General features: G+C 37.6%; 1 protein-coding gene and 1 pseudogene across 2 annotated transcripts; one reads left to right on the top strand and one right to left on the bottom strand.

Moving 5' to 3' along the window:
* The first annotated feature begins 11413 nt into the window (after positions 1-11413).
* On the top strand, positions 11414-11990 carry LOC110659020 (GCN5-related N-acetyltransferase 1, chloroplastic-like; annotated as a pseudogene).
* A 4227-nt stretch (positions 11991-16217) lies between these two features.
* On the bottom strand, positions 16218-17709 carry LOC110658989 (MYB-like transcription factor 4). 2 transcript variants are annotated; one of them, XM_021816804.2, is made up of 3 exons: positions 17507-17709; positions 17173-17302; positions 16218-17015 (listed from the first exon to the last, which is right to left on the bottom strand). In XM_021816804.2, exons 1-3 carry the CDS (start codon positions 17604-17606, stop codon positions 16598-16600), a joined length of 648 nt encoding a protein of 215 aa, XP_021672496.1. In that variant the 5' UTR covers positions 17607-17709; the 3' UTR covers positions 16218-16597. The 2 variants fall into 2 exon arrangements, with proteins under 2 accessions (XP_021672496.1, XP_021672495.1); XM_021816803.2 differs by having other exon boundaries at positions 17477-17709.
* Between the last annotated feature and the right edge of the window lie 5217 nt (positions 17710-22926).

The following is a 22926-nucleotide window of genomic DNA, read 5'->3' on the forward strand; positions in this document are numbered from 1 at the left end:
TTGACTGCACCAACAACGTCGCAGAATATGAAGCTTGTGTGAGGGGTCTACAAGCTGCAATCAAAATGAAAATCAGGAAGTTGGAGGTATATGGAGACTCAGCCCTGATTATATACCAAGTCAAGGGAGAATGGTAAACCAAGGATCCCAAGCTAATCCCATATCAGAAGTACTTACTGGAGCTGATTAAGAAATTCGAAGAGATCTCTTTCACTCACCTTAGTAGAGACAAGAATCAATTTGCTGATGCTTTAGCTACTCTAGCTGTTATGGCTCAAATCGAAGAAGGGCAGATGGCTCAGATATTGAAGATTAAAGCAAGAAGTGAGCCAGCGTATTGCTTCATGATTGAGGAAGAACCCGACGGTAAACCTTGGTATCATAACATCCTGGTCTACATCAGAACCAGAGAATTCCCTCCAGGGGCCAGCAAAAACGAAAAGAGGATGCTTCGTAGATTAGCATTGGGATACTTCCCCAGTGGTGAAACCCTATACAAGAGAGGGTCCAACGGTGAACTGTTGAGATGTGTGGATGCAAAAGAGGCGAAGAAAATCCTTTTTGAGACTCATGAGGGAAATTGTGCAACCCATGCCAATAGGCACATGATGGCTAAGCAAATCATGCGACGGGGATATTTTTGGACTACAATGGAAAAGGATTGCATTGAGTATTTTCGAAAATGCCATAAGTGTCAAATCTATGCAGATCCGATAAGTGTGCCGCCTCACAAATTGTTCAACCTCGCCTCACCATGGCCTTTCGCAATGTGGGGCATCGATGTGATCGGTCCCATCAACCCTAAGGCATCCAATGGGCACAGATTTATCCTAGTAGCTATCGACTATTTTTCTAAGTGGGTCGAAGCCACGTCATACGCCCATATCACGCAGAACACGTTTCTCAAATTCCTCAGAAACAATATCATCTGCCGGCATGGCCTCCCTAATGAAATCGTCACTGATAACGCTAAGAATCTGAATGGTCCAAGGATTCAGAAATTGTGTGATCAATACAAAATCCGACACCTCAATTCCTCCCCATACCATCCCCAGATGAATGGAGCGGTGGAAGCTGCAAACAAAAACCTCAAGAGGATAATCCGAAAAATGACGGTCACGTATAGGGATTGGCATGATATGCTTCCTTACGCTCTCCACGCATACCGACTTAAGAACCTCAACCGGGGCAACTCCATACTCACTGGTTTTCGGGATGGAAGCGGTATCACCTATTGAAGTTGAAATTCCTTCCCTAAGGATTCTGAAGGAATCAGGGATTGATGAGTCAGAATGGATCCAGTCAAGGTTGGATCAGTTAAACTTGCTAGATGAGAAAAGGTTAGCAGCAGCATGTCATGGGCAGTTATACCAGATGAGGATGGCTAGAGCATTTGATAAAAGCGTTCGCCCACGCGAATTCCAACCCGGGGACCTAGTTCTGAAAAAAGTGCTACCGAATCAAAACGATCCCCGGGGCAAATGGTCACCAACCTACGAGGGACCCTATGTGGTTAAAAAGGCATTTTCTGGAGGAGCCTTGATCTTGACCCACATGGACGGTGAAGAGTTTCCGAGACCTGTGAATGCTGACACCGTCAAGAAATACTAAAAAAAAAAAAAAAAAAAAAAAAAAACCTAGGGGTGAAAACCCGAAAGGGCATCCCGAGAACAAAAAGGGAGAAATAAGGAATGGGGGGCATGAAACCAGGATGAAGAGGAAAATGTCACGGCATGAGGCTTCAGAGAACTTGAAATAATGGCAGTTAAGGGATTTCAAAATCAGCCACAGGGAATATGTGAGAGCTATCCTTGTACCCTTTTTCTTTGAAACTTCTTCTTTGTTTTTATTAAAATCGTAATAAAATCACACTTCATTCCCCATGTTTCTATCTTTCCCTTATATTTATCTTTCTGCAATCTCGTTATTTAATGCGCTATTTAAATCAGTTAAAATTTTTGCCATAAGATTAAGATTTGACAATTGATAACCTCACGTACTTTACTATGAGATTTGCAGGGAATGACCTAAAAAAAAAAAAAAAAAAAAAAAAAAACTAGAGGTGAAAACCCGGAAGGGCACTTCTAGTCATATAGACGATGGGGAAGTAAAAACCCGCAAGGGCGCTTTTCGGGAGAAAAAAACATAAAAGGGGCATTTGAAGAAATGGGGTCATAGGTTAAGTCTTGCAACTCGTCCTCCAATCATCATTGGTCTTCGGGATTCTGTTAAGTACACTTCATAGGGGAAGAACTGCTCGTGTCCGGATTAGGCTTGCTTTGTAAGTGCAATTTAAATTTCCTGTTATCAAGCTCTGGTTCCTTGATCTAAGTTGATTTTAATTTCCTGCAATTTAAATTTCCTGTTATCAACCTCTGGTTCCTTGATCTAAGTTGATTTTAATTTCCTGCAATTTAAATTTCCTGTTATCAACCTCTGGTTCCTTGATCTAAGTTGATTTTAATTTCCTGCAATTTACATTTCCTGTTATCAACCTCTGGTTCCTTGATCTAAGTTGATTTTAATTTCCTACAATTTAAATTTTCTGTTATCAACCTCTGGTTCTTTGATCTAAGTTGATTTTAATTTCCAGCAATTTACATTTCCTGTTATCAACCTCTGGTTCCTTGATCTAAGTTGATTTTAATTTCCCGCAATTTAAATTTCCTGTTATCAACCTCTGGTTCCTTGATCTAAGTTGATTTTAATTTCCCGCAATTTAAATTTCTGTTATCAACCTCTGGGTCCTTGATCTAAATTGATTTAAATTTCCTGCAATTTAAATTTCTGTTATCAACCTCTGTTCCTTGATCTAATTTTATTTTATTTTCCAGCAATTTAAATTTCCTGTTATCAACCTCTGGTTCCTTGATCTAAGTTGATTTTAATTTCCAGCAATTTAAATTTCCTGTTATCAACCTCTGGTTCCTTGATCTAAGTTGATTTTAATTTCCTACAATTTACATTTCCTATAATCAATCTCTGGTTCCTTGATCTAAGTTGATTTTAATTTCCAGCAATTTAAATTTCCTGTTATCAACCTCTGGTTCCTTGATCTAAGTTGATTTTAATTTCCAGCAATTTAAATTTCCTGTTATCAACCTCTGGTTCCTTGATCTAAGTTGATTTTAATTTCCAGCAATTTACATTTCCTGTTATCAACCTCTGGTTCCTTGATCTAAGTTGATTTTAATTTCCTGCAATTTACATTTCCTGTTATCAACCTCTGGTTCCTTGATCCAAGTTGATTTTAATTTAACTTATGTTGTCGATTTTTAGGTCACCAACTTAAGTGTGCTTTAGCTCCCTAACTTCGAACACCTAATCGTCCAAAATATGAGTCTGAATCTTTACATAATTCCTACACGGGAAATTTTCCCTTTAATAGAAATTATGTAAAGAGGGGCAGCTGTCGACACCATATTTTGGCCGATCCCCAAAATCAATAAAACTTTGAAACTGACCCCAGTACTAAGTCTCCTTTTGACAGCTAATCACATTTCCTATCCCTCTTTGATAGACAGTCACATTTCCGATCTCTCCTCAAAGAATTGAATCAATGCTAAGTCCTCACATCAGTCAAAGCCTTACCAGTCTATTAAATCGCTCACCGATCTCTCAGACCCGTTGTCGAATCTCCGGACCAGTCAAGTATATTTCTGATCTCTGTTAATAAACGAAATGAACTGACACTAGATCTTTTCTTACCAGTTTTATTGCCGATCTCCCTTTCAAAAGTTTAAGAGCTAAGGTTTTGGTCCGGTTTAATGAGGATTCCGATCTTAAGTGTTCAAGTCAAATTTCCAATTTTAATCAAGTCCCGTTCAGCATTTCTTCCCTACCGATCTCATGCTTATTGTGCTTTTCGATCTCTTACGCTTAGATTAATAATTGCATTTAGTTCGTGTTTTGCTATGCTCAGACAATTAAATACTTAGGCAATTCAGAGATTTTCCAATCACATCCAATCATTGAACAAAGAGCGATTTCATTTCATACCAACATTTGTACAAGTCATTCGGCTGGGGGATCACCCCCAGCCTGATCTACATTTTCCTCATTTTCTCTCTCACCCTCGGCCTCCTCTTCGCTCTCCTCCTCGCCTCCGGGAGCCAGGTCGGCCATCCAAGAGAAGTCCTCCTCTGGGTAACGCTTCTGGAGCTCGGCCAAGAGATCCTTGTGAGCGTTCACATAAGCACCGGCTATTCCTGTCACCATCTCTTCATCTTTTGCCTTAAGCTCCTCAGCAAGGTGAGCGACCTGAGCAGCTTCGTTGGCCCGGAGCGCCTGGACTTCTCTAAGAGCATGATCCCTTTCAGCCAAAACATGAGTCTGTTCGGCCAGCTTATCCTCATAGTACTTCATGCGCCCCTCAATTTGAGATATGTAATCCTGAGCAGATGAGAGTTGGGATCGGAGGGATGCCACTTCTTGACTCTTCTTCTCGACCTCCTTACCCAGGCGGTGCGCCTTTTCCCGGACTATGTGCTGGTTCACCAGGCACTCTACATTCAGACTCATGGATCGGGTTAGGATGTCGTCAAGATTGTCCGGAGACAGTCTGTCCCGATCCTCCCGAAGGCAGATAGAAGACCCCAAGACTTTGGCAAAATCGGGGTTCTCCCGAACAGTCCGGTTATTCTCCAGGGAAGCGATCAGCACTTGAGCGCCACGAGAAGGGGGCCTCGCAGAAGGTCGAGAACGACCCCCTTCTGTGCTTGGAACAACTGGAGGAGGTGGAGGCGGCTCTTCTCGTTGAGGAGGAGATCGGACAGCTTCTGCGATCGGCGGTCCCGAAGGTCGGGGCGGGCCTCCTTGCGTCTCCCCAGGTTCATGACCGGGTGTTTGAAGCAGTGCCGAACGCTTCATCTCTTTCACCTTCCGGGAAATCTCTCTTTCTTTCTTCCGCTTCCTGGAACCCTCACCACCCGCCATACCTGCACAAAAAAGAGGTCAGTGAGATCGCTAAGGTCCAAAGATCTGAGAAATAGAAAATACCGATGCCAAGATCAGAGAGCTGAAGCCCGCGATTTTCGCCCGTGATCAACTCCATCGTCCAATGATGCAGCTCGGCAGTCACCGCATCTAAACAGGAGTACTTTTGAGTGGCAGCTTGATTCTTCAGTTCCATCACTATTAGGTCTTCCTCCTTGTTCAGGGTAATACGCCTCGGAATCAAGGGCCCCTGGTGCCACCAGCTACGGGGGAAGTCCTCAAAGCATTTCGGATTTTTGCTCCTCAGAATGAAGAAGCGGTTCTTCCAATTCTTAAGGGAGGAGGGCAGATCGGTAAAGAGCCCACAATGAGGCTTCGCCTGAAAGAACCAGTGCTCGTCGTCCTTTCGGCGAGTTAGCCTGTGCAGTTCGGCGAACACCTTAGCCGTAGGTCTGATTCCCTTAGCTCGGCACAGGCCTCGGAAGGCTACCAAGATCCGCCACGAGTTAGGGTGAATTTGGGCAATGCACACTCGGTGATATTTTAGGACCTCTTTGAAGAAGTCGTCCAGAGGGAACCGAAGACCGGCCTTTAACTGTTCCTCGTATACCATAACCATGTCATTCTCTTCAAAGAAGTGATCGGCTCGGTGATCGCCATGACACCGGATAAGTTCATATGAATCGGGCTCAATGTTGTACTCCTGGCTAAACGACTGCAGATCGGTTTCTTGCAAGATCAATGGCAGCTCGTCCATAGGAAGATTCTCCCTCCCTGAGGAAGGTACAAGCCTCGATGGTGCGGTTCGCCCCCGAGCTGGAACGGAGACCCTAGAAGGTTCTGGTCGTGCGCTTGGCCCAACCACCTCTACTTCATCAGACGACCATGAAACATGAACGGAAGGTAGGCTTGCCGCTCTATGACCTTCGGCGCCGCTCATTTTTAAGGAAAACAAAGAACTTAAAGCTAAAAGAAGGATTAAAACCCTTACCGGAGCTTGAACGGAGTCGGAAGAGCTTGAAAATCGGGAGAGTTTTGGAATTGCTTGAGAGAGACAGAAAATGGCATAAGTAAGAAACTGGCTAACCCCTACCCCTATTTATACTCGTCCGAGCATTTAATGCTCACGATGTCCCAGGCAATGCATCGGTTAACGGGATTCGCCAGCTGTTCTGACACGTCTCTCGAACACTCCAAATTCCATAAAGAGAACGGCTAATTAGAGATCGGCATATTAAGATAAATGTTTCGAATTGCGGATCAGTTAAGGGTTGTTCAGTTAGGAACCAGATCGGATAAACTCATCAGAGATCGGAAAATAATCAATGCAATAATAATAAGATAATAATTGACTTTTATTTCCAAAAGATCGGATTACATCATTTGGGCGATCTCTAAGGATCGGAATAATAGAGATCGGAAGATGGGAGATCAGCATGAGAGATCAGAATAGGAGCGTGGGAGGGATCGGAAGGCAAAAAGAATAAGACAAATCCCAAATAATCGTCTTCAGAATCAGAGTTGAGGTAGTTAAAGCGTGGCAGACGAGATCTCCACCGCACGCCTAAGAATCGCCCGCAATGCTGACAGGTGCCAGGGTATGTCATGATAGTCCTGTACATCCCAATCTCCACCGTTGATCTCACTTGTAAGGACAAACCCGGAAACCTTGGATCAAGAGAGAAGACGACAAGACCAGCGTCTTTCGCTCTTAGCCCTCAGATCGCTCCGGACAAGAGGATTTGAGACCGTCAGATTGAAAGAAGAAAAGGACGAATATTCTGAAGAATAATCTCAGCCGTTCATTTTGGTTCTCTTTAATTCTCAAGCATCCGATCATGTCCTTCAAAATCCAGACCCTCCATCTCCCTCAAAATAAATCCTGACCCTTCATGGGGAGCACCCGATTCCTATAAATACCTGCCTGAAAACTGTTCAAAAGGACGAAAAAAAAAGATAGACAAGAGGCAGTAACTATAGTGGAATAACTCTGAAACTTAATTCAGTTTGTTACTCTGCTATTTTTTGGAGTTTTCATAGAAAAAACTTTTGAAACTAGTTTTTTGAAGTGTTTTCTTGCAAAAGGGATTCTTGAATACTGAAATTTTTCGCTTTTCGTGTTCATTATCCTGTGGCACTCCCACTTTCTGTCTTTGTTATCCTCTATTTCCATTCATATTGTCTAAGCTCAACTCCACTCAAACTTGGTTATTTTGACCCGTTTACATTTTAACAAAGAATACTTCATTTCGAGGCGAACCATAGTCCTCCGGCTGCCAACCTGCAATCTTGCTATTTTTTGCGATTCTGTAGTTAGTTCAATAGACTCGACTCCCTACAGGTCAGTGTTAATATCGTCATTTTATTAAGTTTAGTTCTCGTTTCACGTATTTCCTTTTGTCCTCTTTCTCATGCCTGTTGTTTTCTTTAAGTTCATGTCACGCTAAAAAAAATACAAAGGAAAGATATGCTCTAGTTTACTCCCGTGCTGGCTAACCCACACTTTTGTTAATCTTTATTATTTCTAAACGCAAGTTATCTAGTCCCGAGTTACATAGAAGTAGCTAGGCAAAATGTAGGTAACTGTGTTTAAAGTGTCTCTTTTAAAAAAAGAGGGTCTAAATAACACATCAGGAAAATAGCAAAATTGAATCACTAGGCTGACATGGAAGACGATCCGGCATAATGCCATAAGGCGGAATAAAAAATCAAAACTCAGATAAGTAAAAGGGTACAGATAGGATACTGGTAAAGTGACCTTAGGGGAGGTCAGCAAAATTCAGTTCGGCGTCCCTTATTTAGTCTCAAAGTACCAACGAGTTAAAAGAAGTCTTATTTCGACCTTTGGCACCTTTAAATACTAGAACTCTTAAACTTAGACTCCTATGATATATGGCTGTGTCCAAATTTCGAAGAGGTCGGAAGAGAGTCTTTATCCATTCCTCAAACAAAATTTTTAACAAATAATTTAAAAGAGATCGGAAGAGAGTTCTTATCCGGTTCTCAATCTAAAATTTAAAATAAATACTTAATAGAGATCGGAGGAAGAGTTCTTATCCGGTCTCAACTCAAAATTTTAATAAATATTAAATAGAGATCGGAGGAGAGTTCTTATCCGGTCTCAACTCAAAATTTTAATAAATATTGAATAGAGATCGGAGAAGAGTTCTTATCCAGTCTCAATTCAAAATTTTAATAAATATTAAATAGAGATCGGAGGAAAGTTCTTATCCGGTCTCAACTCAGAATTTTAATAAATATTAAAGAGTTCGGAGAAGAGTTCTTATCCGATTCTTAAATTAAATTTTAATAAAATATTCCTTTCAAATAAAATTAACATACAACAGTAACTCACTAAGGTTGTCTCATTTACTTATGTATCTGGGTGATCCAAATTTAGTGAAAAATCAAATGTTCCTTTAGTCAAAAGGATTAACATGTCCATTCAAGCCCTCCTAACTAATGCAAAATTAAATCTACTTACCCTTATTAAGGGACGAAGTGGGGTGCTTAACACCTTCCCCACCCGTTTACAGACCCCGAACCTAGAATCTCTGTCAAGAAGTGGTTTCATCTCAATTTATCTTCATAAATGGTTTTCTTTAATTTCCCTCAAAATTAAAGTGGCGACTCCTCACTCTTTCCCACTTCGGTGAGGGTTCGTTCAGGCGACCGCAAAACACCTTGCGACACTATGTTTATTCGAAAATTCGAGAACGAATTTTTCTTAAGGGGGGAACAATGTAACAACTAGAAAAAAAAAATTCAAAAGAAAAATGGGAGGAGGAACCCCCCCCCCCCCCATTTTCTCTTCTCTCCCTCTCCTTCCCTCTCTTCTTCTTCTTCTTTCTTTTTCCGGTGACCGGCCGGCGACCTCCCGAGCAGCTCCCCACCCGGCCGGCGACCCTCCGGCGATGGCAAGAGCCACCAGAAACGGCGGCAAGAGAGGGAGGAGAGAGAGAAAACGCGCGCACAGTGGGTAGCGGCTTTCCAGCGCGATTCCGGCTTCATCCGACGTCCGATCGAGGCGATTCAGGTGGCGTTGGAAAGCTTGTTCCGAGAGCTTTCTTTTGATACCAATTTTGCAGCAAATGGAGGTCGGATGAGTGAGATATGGAGGAGAGAAGTTTCGGGTTTTTCAAGCTTTTTCGTCAGATCTACGACGATCCGACCATTGGATCGACGATCGGAGACCACCTATGGACTGAGGAAGAGGAGAGGAACATGGTGGCATAATCAGATCCGGCAAATGTCGCCGGCGACCGACGGCCGGCCACCGTGCACGGTGGTTCTAGCGGTGGCTCCGGTGGGCTATGGAGATGATTCAACTTCCAGAGGCTTCCTCGTAAATTTTTGAAATTTTTGAGACACAGATAAACTTCGGGTAAGACTATTTTCATTATTTCGCTGTCTGTGGAGCATAAATACAGTGTTTCTTAAACAGGAAAAATTGGAGAAAAATTCTAAGAAAAATATATGATGAAAGTAAAATTATTTGGAGATATTCTATGGTGTTAGTTGAATTTTTTAGTGATTGTAGAATATTTTTGAGAAATATGGATGGATTTTAATTAGATTTTTAGCATATGGGCATATAAGATTGTTTGAAATTAAGATGTTTAAATTTTATATGATTGGTTGAAGCTTGAGGATTGAGGTTTAAATATGTGAATATTAAATTGGATTGAATTAAGAATATGTTAACTGTTGGAAACTTATGGAATTGAGTAAAATTCTTGAATAAACTATTCATGGGTGACTAGAAAATTACAATTCATTTTGCAATAGCCTTATAATATTATTAAGGACCACGAGGCAAAATTTTAGAATTTTTAGAGCTTGTTTGAGTGGATTTTTTAAAAAATGTCAATTATAGGGACTAAAACGTAATTTTTAAGATTTTGAGTATTGTCTTATTTGGAGGGCCCAGGAGGGGCCATGTGATATTGATGAGATGTGATTGTGGAAATTGAGAATTTAGAAGTGTTATTTTAGCTTTTTTGCAGGTTGGGTAGGTCCTAGGTATAGGGGAAACTCTGCCGAATTTCCGGCATGAATTAGGCTGTCTATTGCCTCTTTAGAGTTTTATCTTAACTTAGTACTAATAAATTTATAATTTAATTATTAGGTGATTGAAGTCAGCTATTTTTCTGTATCCAGCAGCCACAATAGTTATTGGTGTACTGTGAGTAAAATATTAATTTTAATTGTAATTTCACTATTATTATATGTTCAAGCATGCCCATGCATCACTTATATGTATGTATCTATGTAGTTAAACTCTAGGCACGTTTATGTTGCATTCATAACTGTTAAAGTGCCTTGGATGTTGTTGTGATAATTTAGAGCAGTGTGCGTGCGTTGGCGTGCGTGTGATGTGGTGTGGACTATGGATAGGACGGGTAGACACGGCTTGAGATCTTCGCTGGGACCCGGTCCTTCGGGGTAGACACGGCTTGAGTTCTTCGCTGGGACCCTGATTTGGTTATTAAGTGGAAGTCCGAGCTGAGTTCTTCGCTGGCACATGTTGGATTTAAGAGAGTCAGATAGGGATCGGCCCATATATGATGATTGCTATTATTGGGTGTGTGAGTGCTCCAAATTACCTTTTTACTGTTATGATGTGAAATTATTGTTGATGTTGCATTTCACTCTACAGGGTGCATTAGCTTTAGATAGTTATAGAGATTATGGTTAAAATTGATATTTTACTCTCTGAGTCGAACGCTCACTCCTGTTCAATATTTTTTCCAGGCCACAGGAGGAGTTATTTTACAGAGCAACCTATTTTCTTCCTCGCAGGTTTAACTTCGATTATTTAATTGTTTTACTATCTTTTCTAAATTTAAAATCTAGAACTCCGCATGTGTTAGTAATAGTGTGGAGCTTGTTAGAAATTGTGTTAATTTAAATTTTTGAGATTAATAAATGAAGATTTGTATGGTATTTAAACCGTTTGTAAATGAGGTAATAGGGTTGAGCTGGGCTCCCCTGATTTTAGTTTTTTGAAAATTTCTGGGCTAAGTTGGCCCAAAATGAAATTATAACAGTTTAATTTAAATTATCTTATATGCATATTGGGTCTAAATTGTGGGCCTGGTTATGGATTTGAGGAATAGTTAGGCTTACTACGGGCCTCGGGGGCTTTAAGCTGGCCCAGGTCCTAGTGCCGGTCCGACCCATAGGTTGGGTCGTGACATAATAAGCAAAATATCATCATATAATTTTCTTTGTTAACTGAAGATAACAACATTAATTACTAAATGCTAATTACAAAGGACAAAGTACGTGAACTGTTGTACACTTAAACGGGAAACTACAGTTACCTTGCGTGACAGCTAATAGGCTTGTGGTATCAAACGCTATCCTCACAAAGATAAGGGTAACACCACAGCCACAGGTTTCCGTTACTACCAAAGCCACAGTCTCAACTGTCCTTAACGCCCTCCTTGAGACATAGCAAAGAAGGAAACAGAAAATGCTTCTACGTGTCACAATTTCTCATCCTCTTCGCTCTCTTTACCTTAAAACCCCCCTTGGGCTCTGCAGATATGACCCCACCGCCACCACCATTGCTAACAAATACTCCATCTCTGACAAGGACCTCGAGTCTCGAGGCTTCGTCCTCCATCGCACCATCTCCAACCTTAACCTCGACCACCTCAACTGTCTTTATGGCAGTCAGGTTCCCCAAGAGTGACTCGGAGAAGATCAAACTGGTGTTGGAGAACATGAACTCGCTCCTCTGGGTGGGCCACAAGAAAACCTAGAAGCCGGTTACATTTGCTATGGCCACAGGGGACAATGTTTTCAATGCCATCATCTGGGACGTGGTGGTGTATCCTTTGTATCAGGGGATTGGATTAGGGAAGGATGTGCTGGAGAGACTCGTACAGGAGCTGTTAAAGAAGGGGATTGCGAACATTGCTTTGTATTCAGAACCCCGAGTTCTTGGCTTTTATAAACCCCTAGGTTTTGTGGCTGATCCGGATGGGATTCGAGGGATGGTGTACTCCAGAAAACAGAAAAAAAAAAAAATAACGTATGATTCTTGAGTTTTTTTCTCTGGTTAGGAAAGGGGAGAGCACATGGCAGATATGAGGCAGCACAACAGTACAGAAGAAAGTGTCAGGGTTTGCTAAAAAAAAGGGAACAATATATACTAGAGATTAGAGGGTCAAGATCTGGTTTGGATAGCTTGGATGGTTAAGATCAGGGGAGGGGCTTCTTTGATGGGTTTAGTAAGTTCTTTCATTCAATTTAAAATCATGTAGGATTGAACCAAATTACATGGTAGAAAGTGACTGCGAAAATAAAAGAAGGGGACATTTTAATTTTATTACAAAAAATTACAATTAGAAATTGATCAAAATCAAATTTTAATTTGAAGTAGAATAGTTTTGAAACTAAAATAATTAGTTTTTAAATATAACTATAAATATATTAATTTTTGAAACCAAAATAAATTGGTTTCTAAATATATAGAAAATAATTTCATTTTAAAACCGAAAGTAATCAGTTTTTAAATTAAAAAAAAGAATTAGAAATTGACTAGAGTCGATTTCTAAATTGACTTTAAAATTTATAAAATAGAATGTACAATAGATAATTTTTGAAATCGAAAATTATCGATTTCTAAGTATAAAATAGAAATTAGAAATCAATAGGTATCGTTTTCTATTTTTTACTTTACAATTTAATAAATAAAATAGAAATTATATTAATTTTGAAACCGATATAAATCAATTTATAAATATAAATAGAAAATAATTTTATTTTGAAATCGAAAGCAATGAGTTTCTAAATTAAAAAAGGAATTAGAAACTGACTAGAATCAATTTTTAAATTGACTTTAAAATTTTTGAAATAAAATATACAATAAATAAATTTTGAAATCGAAAGTTATCAGTTCCTAAGTGTAAATATAGCAATTACAAACCGATAGATATCGATTTCTATTTTTTTCTTTAAAATTTAATAAATAAAATATAAATTAAATTAATTTTGAAATCGATATAAATTGATTTCTAAATATAAATAGAAAACAACTTCATTTTGAAACCGAAAGCAATTGGTTTCTAAATTAAACAAAGAAATTAGAAACCAACTAGAATTGATTTTTAAATTGACTTTAAAATTTATGAAACAAAATATAAAATAGATAAATTTTGAAACCGAAAACTATCAGTTTTTAAGTGTAAAAATTGAAATTAGAAACTGTTAGGTATCGGTTTCTATTTTGATAAATAAAATAGAAATTACATTAATTTTGAAACCGATGTAAATTAGTTTTTAAATATAAATAGAAAACAACTTCATTTTAAAACCGAAAGCAATCAGTTTCTAAATTAAACTAAAAGGAATTAGAAACCGACTAGAATCGGTTCCTAAATTGACTTTAAAATTTATGAAATAAGACATACAATAGATAAATTTTGAAACTGAAAGTTATCGGTATCTAAGTGTAAATATAGAAATTAGAAATCGATAGGTATCGGTTTTATTTTGACTTTAAAATTAAATAGAAAATACCTTTATTTTGATACTGAAAGCAATCGGTTTCTAAATTAAACTAAAATTAATTAGAAACTGACTAGAATCGATTTCTAATATGACTTAATATAATGGACTAGCTTTGAATCCTTAAATTAGAAATGAAACATAATTCGATTTCATAAATTGGTTTGTAATAGGTTTCTAAACCGATGATAAATTTGCCGCCAAATTTTGTCTCAAAATTTAGAAACTGATTAGGTTCCATTTCAAATTTTGGTTTCAAATTCATTATTAATTGGTCTCTGACATATTTAACCCATTCTACTCAATTTTCGTTTCAAAAGCCATTTTAAATTACAAACCGAAAATGGATCCATTTCTAAATTCGGTTTCCGTTCTAATATTTCCCTGTAGTGCATGTCACCTGTAGGTGTGTAAGGCATAGAAGAACATGCATCAACGCAGTTTGAAGTATCGAACTACGAGGAGGTCTGATTCTTCCTCAGGATAGCAAGGGGGATACGTAGATAGTTTAGGACTGCGGTCCTAAATACGAACCCAACATTTCATGACAGATGTTTTTTGGTAAGTCCTTAAACGTTGTTTAGGGCATATGGCATAGTTGTGTAAGGCGTAGAAGAACACGCATCAATATATCACCTGTAAGTGTGTAAGGTGTAGAAGTATATGCATCACCACAGTTTCAAGTGTCGAACTACGAAGGGGTCTGATTCTTCCTCAGTATAGCGAGAGGGATATGTAGGTAATTTAAGACTGCGGTCCTAAATACGAACCCATAATATTTCATGATAAATATTTTTTGATAAGTTTTTAGACGTTGTTTAGGGCATATGGCATAGTTGTGTAAGGCGTAGAAGAACACACATCAACATGTCACCTGTAGGTGTATAAGGCGTAGAAGAACATGCATCACCACAATTTCAACTGTCGAACTACGAGTGGGTCTGATTCTTCCTCAGGATAGCGATGAGGATACGTAGGTAGTTTGGGACCACAGTCCTAAATACGAATCTATAACTTTTCAAATCACACAGTTGCCATTGTCATGAGATCGTAGCTAGTCTCATGACGCAGAGTGTATCGACAGAGCAAGATGCACTCGATTTTCACATGACAAAGTTATCACGGTTATGAGACCATAGCTAGTCTCATAACATAGAGTATGTGAACCGAGTAAGATGTACTCGATCCTTATAGCCAATGTTTCATAGTTATTAGAAGATTGAGTTTCACTTTGACGAAACTTGAGTAATGCTTTCGCATTGATTTCAACATTTTCCAAAGTGGGGGGCAAACTGTAGACCCTTATTTTATGATGAGTATGTGTATTGAGGCTGTGGGAAACACGATGATGAAAAATTATATGACTGTAAGATGTAATTGGAAGCATTGAGCTAAATTATTAATTCCGTGGCATGATCTTAAAAAAAATAATAATAATAAAAATTTTGGAAATGAATTTAATTAAATTTAAATAAAATTCTATTTTGTTTAAATTTAATATAGGTAGTTTTTAAATGTAACTAATTAAGCCCTATGGGTCTAAAAAAATATAGTTAGAAATTTTAAATATAACCCATTTAATTTATTTTTTTGAAAAATAAAATAAAAAAAAATATTTTTTTCTCTATCCCTCTCCCATATAAATTCTCTCTCCCCCTTTGGCCTCACTCTCTTCCTCACTCTCTATTGGCACCACCTCCTTTCCCTCTATTCCTATTGGTTGGAACACCTCACCCACTATCCCGAACCTAGACATTGGGCTATGGTAACGACGGTGGAAACTCTACAATGAGTAAGTTGTCATCCATGACCCTCGAAAGAAACACTGAATATGTCTCGGTTATTAGCCGGTTGGCGACTCCTGTCTATTTATGCCTTCGTAGCATAAATCTTTAGTACCGTGGTAATGTTATTGGAAGACGGTACTTACCAGTGGTTTAATTTTATTAGGATTGTATAAAGTGTATGTCTAGAAAATACTGTCTAAAGAGATGGTATTTAAGTAAGACCATTGTGACTCTACCATCTTTTCTATGCATCACCTGGTACATTTTATATAATTTTAGTTGATAATATTACGCCTCACGCCCCCGGCTCTACATTGCATAAAATTTATTATTATTTTATAACAAAAATGTTTATATTTAGAAAATCGTTAAACAACATTTTTTTATGCAAGTAACCCCAACTAAAACTCAAACTTGAGATTTCACAGTCTCATAAATGATTTTAGTATAACTGAATTAAAATTTATTGATATTAAATAATTTTTTTTTATATATAAGCAAGTATTTTATAAAAATTAGGGAAAGAATAGCAGCTTCAAACTATTAAATAACATTTGACATGCACAGAAAAAAGCAAGTAATATTTTAGCATTAATATCACCCATAAACACTAAATTGTTATTAAATCTTGTTAAATTTCAGTTCATTTAAAAACCACCGGTTATGATTTCTATGACGAGAATTGGTGACACTAATTAATAATTAAATTCAATAAATAATTTTTTTTTTAAAAATTTAGAATTATTTCATTATAAATTTAAAATACAATCATGGGTGTTATCATACATATTATGTTTGAATTCATGATGGGGGCAAGAATTTCCCAAATAGGGAAATAATGGAATTTATAAAAGCTCCATCCATTTCTTGAAGTACCGCTATGAAAAGAGAGAAATTGAGTAATAGAGAGCAAAAGCTTACACGTTCATATCATCCTTTCTTCAGATCATTATAACTAGCTAGCTGCTAAACAAGTAGTGCTAATAAATCGTAATACATTAGTTTTAATTTGCCAGTGGGAATTAAATACAACTTAGTTCTTCTCCTATACATCCATGAATATGGTCTTCCATCGACTGATTAGCTTCAATATCTCTATTTTTTATCATTCTAAACTTCTGCTGTTTTAAGCTTTACAAAAAAAAAAAAAAACCCCACCATTCCTTGGCATGAGCTAATTACCTAGTCTTTAATTCTCTTAAAATGCATCAGAAATAGGTTTACAATTACCAAATGATCTAATTAATATCAGTAAAAGACTCTTTTTTCTAGCTTAATTAGATAGCCATAGTTCCCATCAAAAGCACCAGCAAAGCTGAATTAATTAATTAGGATTGCCTAGACAGCTAAATTGCTCATAAGAAGAGAAGTAGCGTAGGTAATGTTTCGCTTCGTACTTCACTAGTTGCAGCAGTATCGCAATTTTCTGGCCTGGTTTCCGAAGTTGAAGTATGAGCAGAAGAAGGAACAGCAATGGTGAGATCAAGATTTATATCAGAAGAACCAGCAGAAGTTTCATTCTCTTCGAGTGAAGAACTTGCTGCATCAGAAACCCTATCAATATAATCACCCGTGGATTTTTTGGTTTTACATGTATCTTCATCAATAGGAGAAGAAACTCGCTCTGGTTGAGGTCGAGGAAGAATTTGGTTAAGGCGATGATTGTTTGGGTCTATTCCCATGTTTATTAGCTTTTTCCTCAGATGAGAATTCCAATAGTTCTTTACCTCATTGTCAGTCCTGCCCGGCAGTCTCCCAGCTATCAGTGACCACCTAACAGCCCACAAACATTTTTTTGGTTAGCATATCTTGACTTATGTGTGTGTGTACATACATATACATACATATATACTTGTTTTAGCAAAAGGTTTGGGTGTCAGAAAACATGACCTTTAGTTAAGATATGTGTATAAAAATAGTAGAAGAGTACCTGTTGCCAAGGAGAGCATGGAGCTTAATAATAAGGTCCTCCTCATCTTGAGCAAAGTTGCCTCGTTTGATGTCTGGCCTAAGATAGTTTATCCATCTTAATCTGCAACTTTTGCCGCAACGGTGCAATCCTGAAATTAATAAACCCATCAAGTTAGCATATATAACAAACATATTTAAACATAGAATAATTTTAACTGTCCACGCATAATTCAAAACAAACACTAAATTCTATTTAATCCCAGTCATATATATATATATATATATATATATATATATATATATATATATATATATAAATATACCAGCGGCCTTAGGGAGAGAACGCCAGCAACCTTCCCCATGAATTGTAATGTAATCGATGAGCTTCTGGTCTTCTTGCTTGGACCAAGCTCCTTTGTTGTTCCCTTGTTTATCACAGCAAGGTTTTCTCATTTCTTTCTTTAATTGCTCTATCTCTCTTTCTGTTATAAGCCTTCCAAAGATTGGAAAACAAAAGCAATGGCAGCAAGACACAGGGAAAGAGAGTAAAACAGGCCCATTCAAAGACACTGGAAGTTCATTTATAGATATAGCTGTAGTTGAGAAGGACCGGAAGGTTGACTTGGACTGGTTGTTTTTGGTGTTTAGGTGGGGAGGTGCGCAAATGCCCCACACTATGACTGGATAAATCACTAGTCTTTCCTTTTAGTCTCTTGCCGTTTACCGTCAAGTATCCGTCTCTTTCCTAACCTCTCCATATTAATTAATTACCCCTGTTAGTAAATACATTCATTTCTCTGCATATCTAGTCTAGATGTTTTTTTAATTTTGATAATGTTTTGCGTTTGTGTTTCCGTTATATCAAATAAAGTTTTAAATTAACTTCAATATTATTAATTTAAAATTTATTAGTCTTTTTATCCATCTATTTTCTTTTTTAAAATAAAAAAAGAAAATCTTTATAAATAACTAAAAAAATTCATGATTATATAAAGAAGGAATCATGATATCATTTAGCACAGTTAAAAAAGAAAGAAAAAAAAAGAAAAAACCCTAGCTTGTTTATTAGTTTCGCTTCGTCTGGTGAGGAATCGGTTTATCTATTAGAAGAACTATGTGGTAGTTGGTAGGTTTTAAAGTTCAAACTTTAAACTAAGAATTAAGTGGGTTGAGAATATGTCAAGTTGATAACTTTAAGAATTGTTTGATACGAAGTTAACAAAAAATAATTATTACTCTTTTAACTTTTAATTCTTATTAATATTATTTAGATATCTAAAAGAAAACATGTTAATTTTTTTGTTATTGGTATTTATGTCTTTTTTAGAGATTAAATATTAATATTAAGGAGACTAAGCTAATAATTATTCTCCTTACAGATTATAATTTATAAGAGTAATATTTAATACTTGAATTTTTAATTTTCTATCAAACACACCTTAAAAATTAAGAGGTAGAGTTTTTCAAAATTTTTATCTCAAAATATACTTATTTTGAAATGAGATGTCACACTTGTTTCTAATCAATATGAATAAAATCGTAATTAATTAATTAATTACGATTTAAAAATTCATATTTCTTATTTTATAATTTTAAGTAAATTTTTTAATTTTATAAATTTAGTGCTTAATATTTAATACTTATTTTAATTTCAAACATTCAGTTATTAAAATTAATTTAAAAATAAATTAATAAACTGTATGAACTCAATACCCATCATAAAGTTTATTTTACAAAAATATTTATATTTGAGTAATAAAATTTTGCACTGTAATTCTCTTATCATTTTCTTTATATTAGAAATTTTTAATGGAGAAATAATTCTTTGAATGACTAAATTAGTAGCCCACGACTTCCAGTTGCATAATATAATAGTGTGCATTAAAGTAATACACTAAATTTTCAAAGCTAATTATTTTGATAATGTGAATTTGAAATCAAAGATTGTCATGGAGGATGAAATTGGTACAACTTTTAAAAATGCATGACAGTGTTTCAAATTTGGGTGAAAATTTTCTGCAAGCTCCTAACTAGCATTTCAAGCTTCAGTGTCATCACCTCGTCACTATTAATTGTTGGGTTACCTCAAGAAGGTCGATCTGTCTTATATCTTTTTTCTATGATTCCATTCCATGCCCAAATATAGTGACAAGCTGCATATACTTCCAACTGAAATTATCTATTCAGAAGAATGAGAGTTACCCCACAAGCATTGAACTTTCAACTTTGGTGGATTATGAGTTCATGACCTACCTTGGAGAGAAGAGATAAGGGATACTCTCCTATGATTCTACACCACACACATACACTTGAAATTCTGTCTCTGGAATTTTCAGTTCACTGATTTTCTTTTTTCTTACTTTCTGTCGGCTCAACGTGTCTCCGCTTTCCATTTCAGACTATCAGAATTTAATTTCTTCCCATTATTTAATTGATTATATTTTTTACAACCACCAGCAATTAATACTCTTTGTTAATATAGTACGTCTGGTTGCCTTGAAGGTATTGCTTATTACTTCAGAAAAAATCATGTTTTGAAAATTAGTCAAACTGAACCAGTTAATAATTTCGTCCATCTGGCTTTGATTCAGTGGCAAAAACATAATGAACCTAGGGTCATTGTCACGACCCAACCTATGGGTCGGACCGGCACTAGGACCTGGGCCAGCCTAAAGCCCCCGAGGCCCGTAGTAAGCCTAACTATTCTTTAACCCAACTCTAAGGTCCATTTGGGCCCAATTTTAAGAATTCAACTGGACAAAGTCTGGCCATAAAGTGGATCTTTCAACAGGGAGTTTTTGACTCACGCGACCTGTAAACACAATATATAATCAATTGGAGAGCTCAGCTCACCCTCCACATACTCAACTGTCATAAAATAATGGAAGCTCAGCTCCCTCATCCAGTCCAACAAACATGCATATAACAATAATATTACAGGCCCAACATGACAATTATATTACAGTCCCCAAAACAAATAAATATTTCTAACACATGTGGAAATTCTAGGAGTTAATAGAATTTCACAAACATTAATAAACAACCTGCGAAGGAGAAAAGCAGGTTAACCACAACAAAAAAAATCCTCCTGTAGCCTGAAAAATAATAAACAGGAGTGAGCGTTCAACTCATAGAGTAAAATATCAATTTTAACCATAATCTTTATAATTATCTAAAGCTAATGCACCCTGTAGAGTGAAATGCAACATCAGCAATATTTTCACATCATAACAGCAAAAAGGTAATTTGGGGCACTCAAACACCCGATAATGTCAAACAATACATATATGGGAGCTGATCCCTTATACAGCTCTCTTAATCCAAACTGTGCCAGCAAAAAACTCAAGCTCGGACTTCCACTTAATAAACCAAATCGGGATCCCAGCGAAGAACTCAAGCCGTGTCTACCCCGAAGGACCCGGTCCCAGCAAAGATCTCAAGTCGTGTCTACCCGTCCTATCCATAGCCAACACCACACCACACGCACGCCAACTCACGCACACTGCTCCAAATTACCACAACAACATCCATGGCACTTAACAGTTATGAATGCAACATAAAACGTGCCTAGAGTTTAACTACATAGATATTTACATATAAGTGATACATGGACATGCTTGAACATATAATAATATCGAAATTACAATTAAAATTAATATTTTACTCACAGACTTAACAGCAGTCACTGTAGCGGCTGGGCGGAGAAAGAAGGCTATCCCGGCTCACCTGACAATTTTATTACAATTGACTCAATACAAACTAAGAAAAGACCAAATACGTCCTAAGTCGTGTCGAAAATCCGGCAGAGTCTCCCCTATACCTAGGACCTACCCAACCTGCAAATGGGTTTAAAACACACTTCTATATCCACCAACCATACACCCACAACTCAATCATATCACACAGCCCCTCCTGGGCCCATCCAAATAGTCATCAATCACAATATATAAAATTACAGTTTAGTCTTTATAATTGATCCTTTTTGCAAAAACTACCCAAATTAACTCTAAAAATTCTAAAACTTTGCTCCACAGTCCTTAGCAATATTACTAGGCTAATGCAAAAAGAATCATAATTTTCTGAGCTACCACGAATGTTTTATGGATTTTTAATCCCATTTAAGCACTAGAAAATTACGAAAAAGCAAGGTTTGGGTTTACCTATGCTGATTCTGATCTTGGGAACGCGCTCAAGGCATCTGATAATGGTGGGGTAGCCAAAATCCTGATCCAATTCCAAGACGTTTTCGGTAGTCAGTCGGTCTGGCCGGAAATTCACATACTCGGACAACTGTCGAATTTCTGTGAATTGAAAGTACCTACACGAAGCCCACAACACGGGGGTTAGTATAAAATTTTTACGAAATTTTCTAAGCTCATTTAATGGTCGGAAAAATACTGAGAAGTTCCGTGGGACCCACCGAAAAACGGTGTCAGAAAATTTTGAAATTTATATTGCCGCGAAGCTCTCGACGAGTGGAGCGCTCTGGTACTCTCGATTTTCTAATGGAGTTCACGGTTTGCGAGAAATCTAGCCTAAAAGTCAAAATGGGCTAAAACTTCCCGGACAAAAATTGGACAAACCGCTTGATTGATTTTGGTGTTCTTAGTGTCTATGGAAAGCTCTCGAGCTGTATATGATTTTGACACAAGACCCGGCCCAATTGGTGGCCGGATCGGCTGGGAAGGTGAAGCGTCGCGCGAGCACAGGGGAGGCTTTCGCGCGCATTTTTCGGCCACCTGGGATGACGGCCGGCCGTGGGGAGGCACCGGAGCGGCACACCAGCGAGATGGGGAGGCTGGGGAGGCGGCGTCGCGGCCTGGGGGTGAGGGAGGAGACAGAAAACAGGAGGGAAAGGAGGAGAGGTCGGGCTTGCGAGGGAGAAGGAAGAAGAAAAAGAAAAGGGCTGGTCCGATTCGATCTGTCCGATCCGGTCCGGTTCCATTTGGCCAGTCCGATTCAAGATACAAAATTTTAAATTTTTTACTCTGCCTTGGGACCGAAAACGAGGCCCAAAAATTTCGAAAAAATTCTAGAAAACTCAGAAAAATTCGTAGACTCCAAATATATTTTTAGTTTTGTCACGTAATCTTTAAATTAATTTTTAAAAATCATTAAAGTTTTATATTTTCGGGAAATCAAACCCAATTTCGAAAATCCGAAAAATTTCAAATGATTTCTTAAAATTTAAATAAAAATAAAAATATTAATATTACTCACCAAATAAAAAATTTAAAAATTTGGGGTGTTACATTCTTCCCCTCTTACAGAAAATTCGTCCTCGAATTTTTACACAAGGCAGAATAAGGTACTGAATTATACATTGAATAGATAAGGGTACTTGCTATGCATGTCCCTCTCTGACTCCCAAGTGCTCTCTGACTGGCTCCTCCACAAAACCTTAACCATAGGGATCTGTTTTGATCTAAACTACCTCACTTGATAGTCCACTATGACTACAGGTTGCTCCTCAAACGTTAAGTTTTCTTTCAGCTCTACTACATCCGACTATAACACATGAGAAGGATCAGGAATGTATTTTCTGAGCATGGAGATGTAGAATACAGGATGAACGTGGGAAAGGTTGGGTGGTAACTCCAACCGGTAGGCAACTGCTCCAACACTATCAGTAACCTCAAAAGGTCCAATATACAGAGGTGCCAACTTGCCCTTCTTTCCAAATCTCATGACTCCCTTCATTGGAGAAACCTTCAGGAATACATAGTCTCCTACTGCAAACTCTACATCCCTCCGTCTGGGATCTGCATAACTC

Source organism: Hevea brasiliensis, chromosome 16 (assembly GCF_030052815.1).
Source record: "Hevea brasiliensis isolate MT/VB/25A 57/8 chromosome 16, ASM3005281v1, whole genome shotgun sequence".
NCBI classification, from domain to species: domain Eukaryota; kingdom Viridiplantae; phylum Streptophyta; class Magnoliopsida; order Malpighiales; family Euphorbiaceae; genus Hevea; species Hevea brasiliensis.